General features: G+C 46.4%; 1 protein-coding gene across 9 annotated transcripts in view; it reads right to left on the bottom strand.

Annotated features, from left to right (window-relative positions):
• LOC134407549 (cytosolic purine 5'-nucleotidase-like) overlaps positions 1 to 17,715 on the bottom strand; it is a 46,235-nt gene that overhangs the window by 9,610 nt on the left and 18,910 nt on the right. For 3 of the 9 annotated variants that reach the window (XR_010026047.1, XM_063139419.1, XM_063139424.1), the window contains exons 6-15: positions 16,928 to 16,985; positions 16,534 to 16,627; positions 15,278 to 15,331; positions 14,480 to 14,563; positions 14,357 to 14,398; positions 12,787 to 12,897; positions 8,785 to 8,851; positions 8,421 to 8,591; positions 8,006 to 8,057; positions 7,591 to 7,651 (exon numbers count right to left, since the gene is read on the bottom strand). Coding sequence is in view for 8 of the 9 variants with exons in the window: in XM_063139419.1 (XP_062995489.1) it covers positions 7,591 to 7,651; positions 8,006 to 8,057; positions 8,421 to 8,591; positions 8,785 to 8,851; positions 12,787 to 12,897; positions 14,357 to 14,398; positions 14,480 to 14,563; positions 15,278 to 15,331; positions 16,534 to 16,627; positions 16,928 to 16,985 (794 nt within the window). In the remaining variant the exon portion in view is untranslated. Of the gene's footprint in view, positions 1 to 5,435; positions 5,812 to 5,919; positions 5,993 to 7,590; positions 7,652 to 8,005; positions 8,058 to 8,420; positions 8,592 to 8,784; positions 8,852 to 12,786; positions 12,898 to 14,356; positions 14,426 to 14,479; positions 14,564 to 15,277; positions 15,332 to 16,533; positions 16,628 to 16,927; positions 16,986 to 17,715 lie in introns of those variants that run through there. The other 6 variants (XM_063139416.1, XM_063139417.1, XM_063139423.1 and 3 more) reach the window with 6 other exon arrangements.

Here is a 17,715-nt window from a genome sequence, read left to right as displayed (position 1 = left end):
TTGAATGCCTCCAGTGTGGGAGAGCCCACCACCTCCCTAGGTCACTGGTTCCACTGTCATACTGCTCTAATGAAGTTTTTCCTGATGTCCAGCCGAACCTTCAGCCCATTATTCTGTGTCCTGCACTCTGGGATGATTGAGAAGAGATCCTGGTCCTCCTCTGTGTGAAAACCTTTCAAGTATTTGAAAAGTGCTATCATGTCTCCCCTCAATCTTCCCTTCTCCAGGCTAAACATGCCCAGTTCTTTCAGTTTTTCCTCATAGAGCTTTGTTTCCAGACCCCTGATCATAGTGTGGAGCGTGGATGAAGACACTTGTCTCCCTCTCTTATAACACCAGAACCCAGGGTGGAATAATGGAATATTCAGGACAGACAAAAGTATACAGTAAAAATTGGATTTGGTACCACTACAAGTGGTGTTGGCCACCAACCGAGACAGATTGGATTGGAGAAATTCATGGAAGATCAAAGCCAGACTTCCAGATCTTTTAGACTTCAGCCCCCAGCAATACTGACCATTGACCCTGCTGGCTGAGGCTGATGGGAGTAGAAGTCTAAAACATCTGGAGGGGGCCACATTGAGGAAGACTGATTAAGGCTATTAAGGGCTAATGGCCATGATGCCTATCTACTACCACCTGGAAAGAGTTATTGCCCTCCAGTGGAACAGGTTGATTGGTCTGATCCAACATGGCTCTTAAAGCCCACCAAACTTGGGAGATTCACCAAACATGTAATGTGAATAACCAGCTACCACATGATAACCCGTCCCAGCACTACTTCAATTTCTACAGCCCTTACCCTCCCAGATGTCAGGAGAGATAAAAAGGGAGCATGACTAGACATCAGGAAAATCCTCCTGACTGTGAGAGCAGTATGACAATGCAACCCATGACCTAGGGAGGTGGTGGACCCTCCCACCCTGGAGACCTTCCAGGTGCAGCTGGACAGCCATTCGTCAGGGATGCTTTAAGGTGGATTCCTGCCTTGAGCGGGGAGTTGGACTCGATGGCCTTAGAGGCCCCTTCCAACTCTACTATTCTATGAATTGAGGGAAGATTTGGATCCTGTCCGCATCTGAGGCCCTTCCCTCTGTGCCCCCCCAAGTGATGAGTGTGGGGTGGCAGTGCAGGAACAAGTGTTTTCTGTGATAGCCCAGCTATGGAACACTCCCCAAAGATGTTTGCCTGGTAGCAAAGTTACCTTATTTCTGGCACCAGACAAACACTTGAGTCAGAGAGGGAAATGAGGAAGTAGATAAACTGCAAAAAGTATAAAGGGTGCAGGAATATCAACTGACATCTAAAACAGCAAAATCAGTTTCAGGTAAAAGTAGGTTGTTGGTAAAGGAGGATAAAATGCAGAGGACAGCAGTAATGAGCAAGCTGAGGAGGAGATCATCATTCTGAAGTTTACAGTACTTGAACTGAGAGGGATTTTTAGATCTTAAAGTGAAAGATACATTGGACAAGAAGAGGGTTAAGTTAGGTAATATTGAGAAAGTAATGAAATATTAGTTGCAGTAACAAGGAGATACAAGATAAGTAGTGAGGTGATGGGAGGAATTTTTCAATAAAGAAGAAGGAACAACTGAAAGTAATAGAAAAGGAATAAAATGAGAGAAGGTAAAAGAAGTGGGCAACAGAAGGAGGAGGAGGAGGACGACGTCAAGAATGTACTTTTAAACAAATGCAAACTATGAGATATTTGCATTTGCCTCTCTTGGATTAGATGTAACCTTCTAAAGAAGGTTAGAGGTGAGCTATCTACGGAGAAAATGTATGGGGTACATAAGAGTAAATGGGAGATGGTAACACCTTTTAGTCATCTAGAAGACTTCTATCCATGGCAAGAGACTGACAAGGTATTTCAGGGTTTAATATCAGAGAAAGTAAATAGCAAGAATACTGATGAGATGAAATGGAAGCTGGTGCCTGGCCAGATGGCATCACAATCCTTGAGAAACACAACCCTGAAGAACAAGGCTGACCAAGTTACTTCATCTATGATTAACATCAGGAGCCATCCCACATAGGATGAAAGAAAGTCAATTAACAATGCACATACACACACACACACACACACACACACACACACACACACATGGTGGGTGTGGAACAGCTTGAATCCATTTGGAAATGGAGACTGTTAACAATTGGATCAGTAATCTTACTAGTTTTTAAGATCTTAACAGCAAGAATTGTAAAGGGTTGTCCTCTAAAGTAGAGGCAATGGAGTTTATTGCTGCAAATGGTTGTTCTGAAAAACTGCGGCCAGTACAACAGCTAATTAAGCAAACAAAACAAAAATGTGTAAAGAAGGAACTAGGGGCTGTTTTGACATAGCCAAGGCCTTTGAGTCCATCTTGACCATATTCTCTGGATTCGATATTTTGTATCAAAATAATCCTAATAGTTTTTGTGTGTGTAGCAGAAGGCATTACAATACAACGGAACAGCTAAAAAACAAAGTAAAATACACTGGTCACTTTAAAGTGACAATAAAAACTAGCAATCTAAGGAATAAAGTGTTACTCCTCAAGCTTTTCAGAAACCTGAGATGATCTGTCCCCCAATTAAAAAATCAAATACCCCTTAGATTCGCCTGGTGGCAGATCTAAATCTCTAAACAAGGCCGTTCTTAAATAATCATAAATTAAGCAAACAAGCAAATATTTTGTATGTGTTGTTCTAGGTTTAACAAAATTCTGTATGTGTCTAAATATAGTTATTTCAATTTATAATTATGACTAAAATAATCATAGAACTGTGCAACTTGTGATGCTAACAATTCCCTGCATTCAACTAATAGCATCAAGATTGCTGCAGGGTCATGCTGTGCTTATTGAATTTGACGGCTACTGACCTAGATTCTTAATGGCTGGGCCATTGAGGTGGTGGTCACACCTCAATAACTCAAAATAAATGTGAGTGTTAGTGTATTTTAATAGCAAATGCTTCATCATCTAATTACTGATGTGCATGAATAGATGAACAAGATTCCCACTGACCCTACCTACTATCTTGTGAAACTGCAGTCAAGGGAATCAGCAGGGAAAGAAAACTCTGTTGAACTTGACTCTGGTCTGGCACTGAAAAGAGTCTTAAGCCATGTAGAAGAAGTGGGAGGACCGCCAGTGAAATGCCATTACACTTAGCGTTTTTCACTTATCCAGTGAGGCTGGGGGCTCTCACTTCTCACTCCAATAGCCTGTCCTTATGGTCCAACCATTATGGGCTAGTAGGAAGAATATTGGAGTCTGATCTGGAATTAGATCTGGGGGTTGGACTCGATGGCCTTGTAGGCCCCTTCCAACTCTGCTATTCTATGTTTCTATGATTCTAGGAGTGAGCAGTGGCCAAGTTTGCCAATGACACCAAATTATTTAAGGTGGTTAAAAAGGGATTTCTCCAAGATGGGAGAGTGGGCATCTAAATGCCAAATGCAGTTCAATGTAAGAAAGTGTAAAGTGATACACATTGGGGCAAAAAAACCCAACTTCAAGTATAACCTAATGGGATCTCAGCTAGCAGACCGAACAAGAAAGAGATCTTGGGGTTGTGGTGGACAGTTTGATGAAAATGTCAACCCAGTGTGTAGCCGCTGTAAAGAAGGCAAACTTCATGTTAGGCATTCTTAGAAAAGGAATCGAGAATAAAACTGCCAGTATCATACTGCCTTTATACTATGGTGTGACCACACTTAGAACACTGTGCACAGTTCAGGTCACCTCCTCTAAAAAAAGATACTATAGAGCTAGAAAAAGTGCAGAAAAGGGCTGGAACATCTCTCCTATGAGAGAAGGTTACAACAGCTGCAATTGTTTAGCTTGGAAAAAAGGAGACTAAGGGGAGACATGACAGAGGTGTACAAAATTATGCATGGTGTTGAATGTGGATAGAAAGGCATTTTTCTCCCTCTCCCATAATATTAGAACCCAGGTCATCCCATGAAGCTGATTGATGGGTGATTCAGGACAGATAAAAGGAAGTCCTTCACACAGCAAAGAGTTAAACTATGGAATTCACTACCCCAAGATGTAGTGATGGCCACCAATTTGAATACATCCAACCCGCTTTTAAAGGCTGTCAGAGAAGGCTATCAATGGCTACTAGCCCTGATAGCTATGTGCTCCTTCCAGTATCAGAGGCAGTAAGCCTGTATATACAAGTTGCTGGAGAACATGGGTGGGAGGGTGCTATTGCACCATGTCCTGCTTGTGGGTCCCTGGTCAACAGCTGGTTGGCCACCGTGTGAACAGAGTGCTGGACTAGATGGACCCTTGGTCTGATCCAAGCAGGGCTCTTCTTAAGTTCTTAAGTTTAGAAGCTGCAGGATGTAGCAGCTAGGGTGCTCACTAGGAGACTATGCCCACATAAAACCTCTCATAAAATAAATAAAAGATCAAGGGATCGCTCACATGCTCTTGGACCAAGAGCACCTCTCTTGTACTGCTGGTGGTGCTTACAAAATGCCCTCTGCTTGTCCAGAAAGAAGAACAGGGAGTAGCTAAAACATAGTCAGCTGGCTGGGGTCATTTTCCTTGGTGCCTATTACCCCAATGGGTTTTTCAGACCCCTGTGACTTCTGGTGGAGGGAGCAGGGTGTGTCCATATGTGGCCCTGCATGGTATGCCAGAAGAGGGACCAGAATGAAGGAGGAGAAAAGTGCATGTGTGGGGCTGTGCTCCATTTCATTTCACAGGCAGGAGCAGTCATCAGAGCACAGAACTGGCACACTAAAAACTAAAATAATAATAAAAAAAAGAACTTTATATAACAGAGATTAGTTTGTATGTCTGATTGGGAGCGCTGTCCTCTCATTCTAACTGACATCCCGCCAGTGCACAGGTGGCTGCAGAGAGAAAGGCAGAAGATGCTTCAAGGGAGAGGTGTGGCTGCCAACCAATGTGTGTGTATATTAATTTGGAGAACCCCCTGTCATCAGTATGGAACAGAGCTTTAGCAGCCTTGCGTGTTTCCGCATTTTCTCTCCTGTTAAGTTTTAAACTGCTAACTAAGGACCTTTTCTATGCAAGGTTGTTAATCGGGTGTATTCTCAGGGAGCGGCTGTAGCTCAATGTGATGGAGCACAGGTTTTGCATGCAGGAGGTCCCAGGTTTGATTCCCAGTTTCTCCAGGTAGGGTGAGGAAAGACTCCTGCTTGAAACCCTGGAGAACCACGGCTGCCAGTCTGTGTCAACGGTACTGGGCTAGATGGACTGACTCAGTATAAGGCAGCTTTCTAGGTTCCTATGCAGATCCAAACACCAAAGGTGCGTTTCCTTTTCTGCCTCATAACCTGTAGTGGCGCTGTGCTATAGTGGGAGAGAGCAAATATGTAATGATCCGAGGCGTGGGCAGCAGGAATCTAAAGCTAGGCCGCCAGGACCCGGGAGAGCTAGGTGTAACAGAGCTCCATACCCACAAGGTAATCTGGAAAGGTCTTACTTTAATAACACAGAAGATATGGCAGGGCAAAAGCAACAGTCCTGGAGGAAGCAAGGTTCAGGGCTCCCACTCCAAGCAGGGCCAGAGGCTAAGGCAAAGTCCAGGAACGAGCAGGAGTCAGAGTCCCAGAGCACACAGTCCAAGCAGGGCCAGAGGCACAGGCAAAGTCCAGGGGCGAGCAGGAGTCAAACCTGAGTCTGAGCAGGGCTGGAGGTTCCAACAGGGCCCGCGGCAAGAGCACGGCACAGGGGGCGGGGCGGGGCAGGGCGGCAAGGGGCCTGAGTCCTGCGAGCACTCTGCAGCAGAACAGCCTCTGACCATAAACCTGGGTCCTGCGAATACTCAGCACCGGCACAGATCCTGACAAAATGCAAGTACGGAAAGAGGCGGGCATGATAAACGCCTTGTGTAGAAAAGCCCTGTGTCAGTTTCTCTGCACAATTTTATTTAAAGCTTCATCCCACGTACCTGCTTCCCTCGGATTATCCCCATAGTGATAAGCTTTCGCGGTTGTTGTTCTTGCTACCAGGCGACAGCGATCCTTTGCATACCAGGAAGTGAGTTTAAGGGGGGAATTGTAAAAAATAATTAAAAATCAACGGATGACCCAATTCAATTCAAATTTGGTATGCTTAAAGCTCTCCCTAATATCTATTACTGTGCCAATTTTGGTGTCTTTATCTTTAAAGCTTATGCAGATGTAAGCATTTCTTTAGAACCCTGCTCCTGTGCCACAGCATTGTTGTTTTTTATGTATTTGTCTATTGATGTTATGGGTATTTGTAATTTTGTAATTATTATATTTATTGCTGTTCATTTGATATATTGTGAGCTTCCTTGGACCCAATTGTATGAGAGCATACAATACCAAGTGATGGAGGAGGATCCAGCTGAAGAAAGAATTCTGCCCTCTGTCTTGTCTGTTTCTTTAGAATGTGGGACGCTGCTTTACCGGTACTGCTAATTTGTTAAATTATCCTTAACTTTATAACATTTTAAAAATCAAGGCCCATGTGTCAGTTTTTAGAATGTTGATTTTTTTATAAGATTCAACCTTATGCTCTCGTCTCTTTAATTTTAAAGCATTTAATGGCTGCTTCTCTCATTTCATATTGTACAAAGTTATGGGATTCATAGGTCTTTTTTCTAATTTTATTATTAAAAAAGTGGAAATTATTGTCGAGCCAACCTTATGTGGATGAATGTGGATGAATATCTCTCCAAGTTTGTGTCTTTTGGCATAAAGATGCAATCCTGTGCAAATATGCTTCATCTCAATGGGACTTACCAGCTCCATCTGTGCCATGTGTCTAAAAGTAGCACCTGAGTGGTTCCTAAGCTTCACCTGTGTGATTGGGCTGAGCCAATAGGGCAGCCCAGTGAAGGTCTTGCAGAAGCTCCAAGTCTTTGCTCAGGCAGCAAGAAGTCTGGGGGCTCCCATCCTGCATTCTGCGAAGGACCTTGCTCTGGTTTCCCAGGGAGATGAGAGCCGCATTTGCCAGGTGATGCATGGTGCACTCTTCACCAGTTGGACTGCAGGTGTGGAGAAAGTCTGTCTTTCCACTTTGGGTTACAGGGCAGAAACATGAAGGCTCTTTCTCCTCCTTCACCTGTCACCACCAGCAGCCGTTCAAACCAGCTGTTCCAGGAGGTGAGAAGCGGAAGCAGAGCCATCCCACCTGCCCTGCTGGCTCCCCCCCCCCCCCCGCCACCTTCCCTTGTCCTTCTGTGCCCTGCCTTCTTTGACTGTATGTTTTACTGATTGCATGGAAGCTGCTCTGGGAGCCTTTTTGGCTGAGGAGCAGGATGAACTACTTCAGATGAATAAAAAGAATTAATAAACAGACTTTGATACCCTCCAGGCCATATTCACAAAAGCAAATTCTTCTCTCTCTCTGTCTCTTCTGTAAGGACCAAAAGAAAGACACATCTGTGTGTCCTTATCTGGAAAAGGTGCTATAAGAGCCAGGCAAGAGCATCCTTTCTAGCAGGCAGTGGTGACCTGCTCCTACACAGGGGCAAGTCTGGACTCTGGACTGAGAAACAGATCTGGCCTCAAGAAATCCCCCGGCTGGACAGACCACCCAAAGAAAAGAGTGGTGGGCTCCTTAGGGATGTGATTCTGAGAGGGGCTGAGACCTGTATCCGCTTCTTGATGGAGCTGATGTCTGGGCGCTCATTGCTTCCGCTGTCCAGGTGTCTGGAAAAATCAAGGAAATTCATGCTAAGAATGGCCTCCTTGCTCAACCCACACAGGAAGCTCTCTTTGGGCCAGCAGACCTACCTGGCTACATCCCACTCAGCCCACATGCCGACACTCTCACGCCCAGCCAGGTGACACCTGGAGGCAGCCTGATTGGAGTGAGCCTTCCTGTTATGGTGAGGCCTGGACAGCTGAATGAAGCCTGGCTCCAGACCCAGTGAGACCTGGGCAGCTGCAACTCCCTCGGTGCTTGAACTCCCCATTCAGAATCTAGGTCATTCCGTGCAATTTCCTCGCACAGGGACCTGCACACTCCAGGCAAAGTGCAAATGGACAGAAGTTCTTACTTACTGGTACAACTCTGCCAGGAATACATCCAGACTTCGCAGCTCCTCAAAGAGTTCTGTGAGCAGAAGAGACAAGGCTGTTCTTTAGGGGAGCTCCTGATTCATCTGACGATGGGAAGGTGATGCAGAAATCTCAACCCCCTGGGACTCAGACGTGAGCCCTTTCAACTCTTGATGCGAGCCCCCTGAGGTGCCATGGGAAACATGGGGGGTGGGCTTTTACACATGCTCCCTTGACCTTAGCTGCTAGTAAAGAGATTGGGACACAAGGCTTGGAGTTGGGTGGGCGAGGGCTCTCCTGGCGCGGTGGGGGCAGGGGAGCTGTGCTTCTCTGTGACATTGTAAAGAGGCTCCAATGTGAGGCTGCAACAAAGGATGGTGCCACCCGACTCACCCACCCACCCACTTCAGGCCCTCACCACTTTTCTCCGTCCACACTTGCAGCTCCTTGGCCAGTTCCGGCACCACCAAGAAGGTACGCCACCCCTGCCTCTTCTTGGATTTGAGGATATCCCCAAATATGTGATCTCCAATGTAGAGGATGTCCTTGCCCTTGACTCCCAACAGATCACACACCAGGTCCGAGGAGCCTGGAACAAGAAGGAAGCAGGGCCAGGCCAGCTACATGCACCCCAGGCAGGGCTGGCTTCCCCTTCCCTTTCCTCCCCAGCCCCTGTTGGCTCCTTGGAGAGGGCCCAGGGCCCGAGGGGACGGGGCAGCCACTTGGTGCCATGTGGCTGGCAGTGACGCTGGCAGGCCCTGGAGTAGACCCCGGGGCTTTACCTCCAGAGAAGACAGCACAGTGTTGAAGCGGTCCTGTGTAGGTGCCAATCCGCAGTTTCCCTGTGTCCTGAACACAAAGACTGGGTGTTATTTGGGGCAGGGAATAGCCATGGAAGTGAAGCCATGGGACTCAAAGCAGCCGTTGGCTCTTCCTCCTCCCTTCCAACAGTCCCTGAGAGAGCATCTGGTTGGGGTGGGGGGACATGAAGAAAGACTTCTGGGCTGAAGGCGGCCTTGGGCAGGTCTGCAGAGCCACTCGGGAGCAGCCCAAAACCACAGAAAGGGCCTCTTGTTTTCACAGGGCAGCTGCTTCCGGCTGTCATGTTTGTTGATGAGACCAGTTCCCATTTTCTCATCTAAAAGCCTCTCCTCGCATCTACTATTAGACCCCCCACATCTGGATAAAAATTGGGCCTGATAGACTTTGTTCATTTTATTTATTATATTTATATCCTGCCTTTCCACAACAATCAACCAAGGTAGCTAACAAGATAAACAAACAGTTGCAGAATAAAAGGTCAACATATGAAAAAGAAAAAAGTCCATCAGTAAAAAATAACTAAACAAAACAAGAGCATATAAGCAGTATAAGAAATCTACAAAGTCCCTCACCAGTAGCTCCTGAGTAAACTTGGCAGACATGGGCCAGTTCTACACCAAGCAAGATATGACATGTTGAAAATGGTTTGACGACTGTCTATGGCGTGTGTCCTGGGCCCCAACTGTCGTCAATACCATTATAAACCGTTTTAAAGCAGTCGTGTTGATCCTGCCCTGGTCATAGAATCATAGAATAGTAGAGTTGGAAGGGGACTATTAGGCCATCGAGTCCAACCCCCAGCTTAATGCAGGAATCCACCTCAAAGCATACCTGACAGATGGTTGTCCAGCTGCCTCTTGAAGGCCTCTAGTGTGGGAGAGCCCACAGCCTCACTAGGTAACTGGTTCCATTGTCATACTGCTCTAACAGTCAGGGAGTTTTTCCTGATGTCCAGCCAGACTCTGGCCTCCTGTAACTTCAGCCCATTATTCCGTGTCCTGCACTCTGGGATGAACAAGAAGAGATCCTGGCCCTCCTCTGTGTGACAACCTTTTAAGTATTTGAGGAGTGCTATCATGTCTCCCCTCAATCATCTCTTCTCCAGGCTAAATATGCCCAGTTGTTTCAGTCTCTCTTCTTAGAGCTTTCTTTCCAGACCCCTGATCATCCTGGTTGCCCTCCTCTGAAAACGTTCCAGCTTCTCTGTGTCCTTCTTGAATTGTGGAGCCCAGAACTGGACACAATACTCTAGATGAGGCCTAACCAGGGCCGAATAGAGAGGAACCAGTACCTCACGTGATTTGGAAGCTATACTTCAATTAATGCAGCCCAAAATAGCATTGGCCTTTCTTGCAGCCATATCACACTGTTGGCTCATATTCAGCTTGTGATCTTCAACAATTCCAAGATCCTTCTCGTTTGTAATATTGCTGAGCCAAGTATCCCCCATCTTGTAACTGTGCATTTGGTTTCTAATTCCTAGATGTAGAACTTGGCATTTATCCCTATTAAATTTCATTCTGTTGTTTTCAGCCCAGCACTCCAGCCTATCATGATCACTTTGGAGTTTGTTTCTGTCTTCCAGGGTATTCGCTATCCTACCCAATTTTGCGTCATCTGCAAATTTGATAAGCGTTCCCTGCTGCTCCTTGTCCAAATCATTAATAAAAATGCTGAAGAGCACTGGGCCCAGGACTGAGCCCTGCGGTACCCCACTGGTTGCCTCTCCCCAGTTTGAGAAGGTACTGTTGATAAGTACTCTTTGAGTCCGATTCTGTAGCCAACTGTGAATCCACCTAATAGTTATTCCATCTAGCCCACTTTTAGCTAGTTTGTTAATCAGAATATCATGGGGCACTTCGTCAAAAGCTTTGCTGAAGTCAAGATATATGACGTCCACAGCATTCCCAAAGTCCACAAGGGAGGTTACCCGATCAAAAAATGAGATCAAATTAGTCTGACAGGACTTGTTCCTGACAAATCCATGTTGGCTTCTAGTAATCCACTGCATTGTTTTCAAGGTGCTCACAGATTGACTTCTTTATAATCTGCTCTAGAATTTTCCCAGGGATGGATGTCAGACTGACTGGTCTGTAGTTCCCAGGTTCCTCCTTTTTGCCCTTTTTGAAGATAGGGACAACATTAGCCCTCTTCCACTTGTCCGGCACCTCCCCCATCTTCCACGATTTTGCAAAGATAATAGACAGCAGTTCTGAGAGTTCTTCCGCTAGCTCCTTCATTACTCTAGGATGCAGTTCATCAGGCCCTGGAGATTTGAACTCATTCAAAGAAAGTAAGTATTCCTTGACCATTTGTTTATCAATCTCAAGCTGCAATCCTGCCCCCTCAACTTCTGCTTCACTTTTTCCAGGGGCGTCATAGACCAGCTTTTGGGAGAAGACTGAGCCAATGTAAGAATTGAGCACTTCAGCCTTTTCTTTGTCATTTGTTATCAATTTGCCATCCTCATTAAGCAGTTGAACCACCATTTCTTTCCTCTGCCTTTTACTACTCACGTATCTGAAGAAAGCCTTTTTATTGCTTTTAGCATCCCTTGTTAATATCAGCTCATTCTCAGCTTTAGCCTTCCTGATGCCATTTCGGCACTTCTGTGCTACCTGTATGTACTCCTCTTTTGTAGCCTGGCCTTCCTTCCACTTCCTATATGTATCCCTTTTTGTTTTGAGGTCATCTCTTAGCTTTTTGTGGTGCCACATTGGTTTCCTCTGTTGTCTTCTATCTTTTCTCCTTGTTGGAATTGTTTATAATTGTGCCTTTAAAATTTCCTTTTTTAATTACTCCCACCCATCTTGCACTCCTTTTCTCATTAGGCTCACTTGCCATGGGACCTTACTTATCATTGTTCTGAGTTTATTAAAATTTCCTAAAATCCAGAGTACGTGTATGGCTACATTCAGCTTTTGCCTCCTTTATAATCAAGAATTCAAATATGACTTGGTCACTTTCCCCCAGAGTTCCCGTAACTGCTGCTTTATGGACTAAGTCATCCCTATTGGTCAATATCAAGTCAATATCAAGTCAAGGGTTGCTGATCCTCTAGTTCCTTCCTCCACTTTCTGTAGGAGAAAGTTATCACCCACACATGTCAGGAATTTCTTGGAAGGGTCGTTTTTGGCAGAATTTGTCTCCCAACAGATATCAGGGTAATTGAAGTCCCCCATCACTACTACATCAGACTTCCTTGAAACACTGGCAATATTATACAATATTTTATGGTTTCAATTGTTGTGAACCTAGATAGCTTTGGCTATTGGGCAGAATGGAGGAGGAGGAGGAGGAGGAGGAGGAGGAGGAGGATGTTATAGACTCAGGACAGATAAGAGGAAGACTTCTTCACACAGTATGTAATGGAACTCATTGCCACAAGATGTGGCATAGATGGCTTTAAAGGGAGACAAAATAAATTCGAGGAGGAGGAGGAGGAGGAGGAGGTGGAGGAGAGACTCTGCTAATGTGGGGCCTTAAAAATGTCCCCAGACCAAGCAGCAGCAGCAGCATGCTGAGTAGCAATGGCCGGGAACAGCCGGGTATTGCTGTTGCTTGTGGCATCTCGCTGGCCACGGTGGGGAGGGGGATGCTGGAGTAGAGGCTTTCCTGATGTTGGTCTTGCTGGTCAGGCAGCCGTGGGAGGGCAGCGAGAGCAGCCAGACTGGCCGACTCAAGAGGCGCCAGGCCAGGCCTCTGACCGGGAGCGTCTGGGGATCATCTGGGAACCTACAACCACATCTGAGGGGCAGGTAAATCCTAGAGAGGCAGCCTCACTGTTGCTTGACTGGTTCTCAACATTAACAGCGCAACAGCAATGGGTGGGGGGTCACCACCGTCCACTTATTGTACTCAAGGCAAGTCTGGGAAACCCTCCTCCTGGATTGGCCAAGGGCCTTCCACTGCTGCTGCCCTCCTGCTGCAGCCCTGCTTGTTGGCACCGGAAGGGCACTCACCGTATTGACCTGTCGCAGAACAGTTCCCTCAGCAAAGAAAAGCGGCTTGCGCGTGTCAACGACAATCACATCAAAACAGGAGCGCCAGGAGCGGTGCTGGGATTCCTCCTGCTAGGGACAGGAGCGGGCAGGTGAGCCTGGAGTTGGTGTGATGTCAGAGCTAAGAAGATACTGAGCCTCGAATCTCACCTCTACCACTGAGCCAGGGGGCCTTAGACAATCCCCTCCCTCTCCCCCTCCCTCTCCCCCTCTCTGCCTGCAGTGGGGAATAATTGCCCTCCCCTGCAGTCTAGGCTGTGGTCTTCAGTGAGAAAACGAGCTTCTTTAAATGAGAGTTTTATAGCACACTTGTGACTGGCTATACATGAATGTTCGCAAGTCATTTTGACAACGTTGTCAGCCTCCTGCAGGACTCCCGCTTCATTTCCCAGTTTTAGTGTTATAAATTAAGCCACAAAAAAACCCAACTCTTTTGAAATAAACTGGGATTTGTCAGGATTTCCTGCCGTGTGCAGGCAAAGTTCTGCTATAAACACCCACTAGAGCAGTGGTTCCCAAACTTTTTCAGTTAAATGCCCCCTTGGTTCCACAAACTCATGCCCAGTGTCCCCTGCGCACGGCCCCTTTAAATGGGAAGCACCCACAGCAGGCTTGCTGAGGGAGGGAGGAAAAAGAGAGTGAACACCTCTGTTTTGCAACCAGCATGGCGGGGCACACCAAGCAGGATATGTCTCTTCATTAGCGTTTTGGTGCTTTTGAAACATTTCAATTCACTGTTAAAAGGCCTCTTCTTAAACGGTATTAATACATGTGTGGATTCTTCCCCTATATGGCCTGGGACCAAACTACCTTCTCCCATAAAAATGTCCCTGGGTTTTAAGACCTTCTGGAGAGATGCTTCTCGGAAAAGACCACCTCAAGCGCTCCCCTGCTGCCCCTTAGCTTCTTAATGCCCCCCTATGCAATTCCACCGCCCCCAAGGGGGCGGTACCGCCCACTTTGGGAACCACTGCACTAGAGGGTGCTCTCCCATTGAATTGTACAGGCTACATAGTTGCTACTGTCTTCCTTGTGTAATTTCAGCTAATTGCAAATGCGCAAGAGAAGCAGGAAGCAGAGCAACAGTAAAGAAACACAATTTCTCCTCATGTGAAGGAGCCCAATGTATCTAAAGTGCCACCAAAATTGCAAGTCCTCTGGCCTAGAGACTGTGGCAGTTCTGGATTCTGCACATCAGTGGCTTTAAACCAATATTAAATAGTCGTCATGTCTGGTTCCCATGGCAATGGATGCAAGAGAGGAGAGAGAGAGACAAGACAAGCACTGGTTTTGTCTCCAGCCATTCTGGGAGAAGGCAGGACAGTCTTGCAGATGGTCAATGACTGTTCCTTATCCCAGAACATCACTATCCTGAAGAAGAGATTGAACTGCTGCCCTATTTAGTTCAGGTGCAACCAGGCCTTAAGGAAGCCTTGTTTATGAGTAGCTTGTCTGTTCACTCTGGTTAATGGTCATTTGAGGCTCAGGATGATCACAAGCTGTAGGACTGATGCACACATATATGACTCACCGCATCGTCTTCACTGAAGTCAAACAAGTATGTCATTATTGCCTGCAAAGATATGAGCCCAGAGTTCAGCTGAGGATGAAATGGAGAAGGCAGAAATGCAGGAATGGAGGGGGAGCAACTTACATCTGTGTAGTTGTAGTCACTGTTGGTGGCAAGGAACACCTTCCCCACCTCCTTCATACGACTCAGCAGGAGAGGAACGCGTGGCTGTGTGAAAGCTCACAACTTAATTGCAGAAGAAGAGCCTGGCTGTCCAGTCCAGCATTCTGTTGCCAAAGTGGCCAACCCACTGCCTCTGGGAAGCTCACAAGTAAGGCAAAAATGCAACAGCCCCCTCCCAATCATGTCCCCCAGCAACTGGCACACAGAGGCCTACTGCACCTCCTACTGGAAGAAATATATAGCTATCGTGACTAGTAGCCATTGATGGCCTTATCCTGTTATAAGTCTATGCCATTTTCTTTGGCAACATCTGTCATAAATCCTACTGGCAGCTTGAAATGAGAAAAAAATGAGTTGTGTTTGACAGTCTGACCAAGTGATGCAGCCCCAGCCCCAGATTCATGACCTGGCAATTGCCCCGTGCAGCACCAGCACCCAAAGGCACACCTGAACTACCCCAACAGGTTTAACTGACTGGGCCAGAAGGGACTCAAAGGATCAAGTCCACCAGGCCAGCCAGGTCTGTGTTTCAAGGGCAGAAATGCCAGCATTGACTTGTGAGTTCCTGGGGATGGTTGCACCCAACACAAAGGAGCAACCTGCATGTGCAGGAGTCCGATGTCCACAGTTGCACCCCTGGGATATCCTGCAGCCTGGATGCAGGAGGCAGAGTGTGGCCACCTCAAAAAGCACCCATGAAGAGATCAACAAGCCTCCTGGCTCCCAGCAGTTCTCCACCCCAAGCTGGGCAACACTCACATCTTTCACCACATACTTCTCCAGCTTCTCCAAGGTCTTCTCCTTGAGGCAGCCCTAAGACAGCAACAGAGGAGGCCATGAGAGTTCCCTGCTACAACCAGTGGCATCCCCATCCCCAATGAACTGGCAGTGTTCAGACCAAAAGACCAGGCTGAGGGGCTGCCATCCCCCCAGGCACTACATCTGGCTCCAAAACATGGGAGTGCCAGGCTCTGCTGCAACACGGCCTTCCACAGCTGGTTGCAGGTGAAGAGCAGCCCTAGGGCTGGATCAGACCAAGATCCTGTTTCCAACAGACGCTAGACAGAAACGCCGTTTCCAAGTCAACTTCTCCCACACTGGGCATTTTCCTGCTGAGTTTTCCTATGTTAATATTGTTTGTTGTGATTTGATTAATATACAAAGATGGTACTTGTATATTAACTGGAATATTAATATACAAAGATGGTACTTGTATATTATAAATCTTCGAAGGATTTATAAATAATTGTAATAAATAAATAATTTGTAAATCCCATAAGCAGGACACAAAGGTAACACCACACCCTGCTGTTGCTGTGTGAGCTGCTTCCTGGTGCATGAGTGAATTTGTAAGCATCTTAACTCTTCTCTTAAACCGAAGATTTATTTCATAAATCTTAAAATACCCATTAAATTATAGAGAGATAAATTGCCAGAAGGAAGGGCCAAAGTTAAGAGGCACAATCTGTGGCATTTCTATGCAAAGCTCAAATGTATCCAAGGTGCAGTGATCATTCGTAACAGCAGCAGCTGGTGATAACACAACCTCCCTGGCACCATTATTTTGGGAGAGAAACCCCAGGTCTCATCTGATCCCTAAACCAATGGAATTAGACCACAGAGGTCTTTCCAGTGAAGTCTAGCGTGTCTTTGGGGCAGCAGCAGCAGCAGGATGTCTGTCCCTCTGCCTGTCTTGAAGAATGGAAAGGTTCTCCCATTCTTGCCATTGCTAGGTCAGATACGTGTCCACTTATTCTTGTGTGGAGACCTATCTGCTTGCTTCATGTAGTGAGCGATGTCTGCAGGTGGTGGTGTCTGCCATGTTGGCGAAGGGGGACGTGAGTCCTGATGGTTTGGCGAATCCAAACTGTAGAACATGAGGGGCTCGTTCAGCTGCCCGTCCTCCTACAGGACATATCCTGACCTTCTGAAATGTGGGTAATGCTCCATTGTGGCCAAGGTTGCAGGCATCTCTTCCTGCAGCCTCACCAGCCCCCTAGCTTCCCCTCACTCACCGAGAGGTGCACGTAGTCCATGGCTTCTCTCACATCTTGGAAAATGCTGCGAAAGGACATGAAGAGATTGCCGTGTTTGTAACCAGTGTCGCAACTGTAGGGGGAAGAAACAGTCCAGGGTTAGCAGTGGCACAGATGTTGGCCCTTCCTTTGACAAGCTAACCAAACTCTGAAACTGGAATGAATTTCTGTAGAATTGCCCTTCTGGTTGGGATTCTGGAGTGCCATTTGCAGAGGCACCCATGTGGAAGCAGAGACTGAAGTCCGCTCCCAGAGGAGAGACCCTAGCCCTTTATTGAACTCCACTTCTCCTTCCCATTCTCCTTTTAACCCATAAAGAACCATAACATTCAGCCCACCCCAGATGACGGAGGGCAAAACCCAGTACACTTACTTCACGTATCTGGAGCAGCTGGTGAAGAAATCCACCAGGCAGGCACAGAGGTAGGTTTCTGCATCGGAGGGAGGGAGCAGAGGTCAATAAGAGCACCCCTACCCCCCAGGAAGGAGTCCTGTGTGAAAATCTAGAGGGTTTCCATGGGGGAAGAGTTGTGTGTGCAGCCAGGGCCTCCAATACTGCCCAGGGGCTCCATCCTCTGACCCAGAAACACTTTTCCTTAAACTCAGATGTGTGAAGGCAGGTGATATGGGGAGAAAGGCACACCGTAGTAATCTCTCCTGTATTCTCACTGTGTACATTCTAACTCTGACATTAAAAACAGGACCGGTCTGAACCAGCCGTCAAATTAAACCCTGTCTGTGCAGAGTGTGCATCGCTTTTTCTCATGATTGTAACACATATTACTTGATATCTACCAGATACACTTTGTTCTTATTTTAAAAACTGAAGTTTGAGTAGCATAGACATACAGAATTTTTTGAATCTTCGAAAAAGTTCAAAGCTCGAGCTTTAATAACAGAACACTATGTTGATTTGCTCTGCACCAAGCAATCTCCTATTGTTCTATGGTTTCAGTGAAAGTTTATTTGCTCTGCCCCAAACAGTGCCTGATCTTAAAAAATTTAATTTTAAAAAAATTAAAAATGGTTTCTTTAAAAAGAACATTTTTTCATGTTTCCTGGTTTATTTGTGCACCACACAGATTTTGCTTATTTTTGTTTTGTTTTCACTTTTGAAATAATAGGGTTTTACAATTTTATTTTAAGTTTAATAAGTCAATT

This window comes from Elgaria multicarinata, chromosome 12 (genome assembly GCF_023053635.1).
Source record: "Elgaria multicarinata webbii isolate HBS135686 ecotype San Diego chromosome 12, rElgMul1.1.pri, whole genome shotgun sequence".
NCBI classification, from domain to species: domain Eukaryota; kingdom Metazoa; phylum Chordata; class Lepidosauria; order Squamata; family Anguidae; genus Elgaria; species Elgaria multicarinata.
Note: the sequence above shows the minus strand (reverse complement) of the source record. Positions and strands in the feature narration are given on the sequence as shown.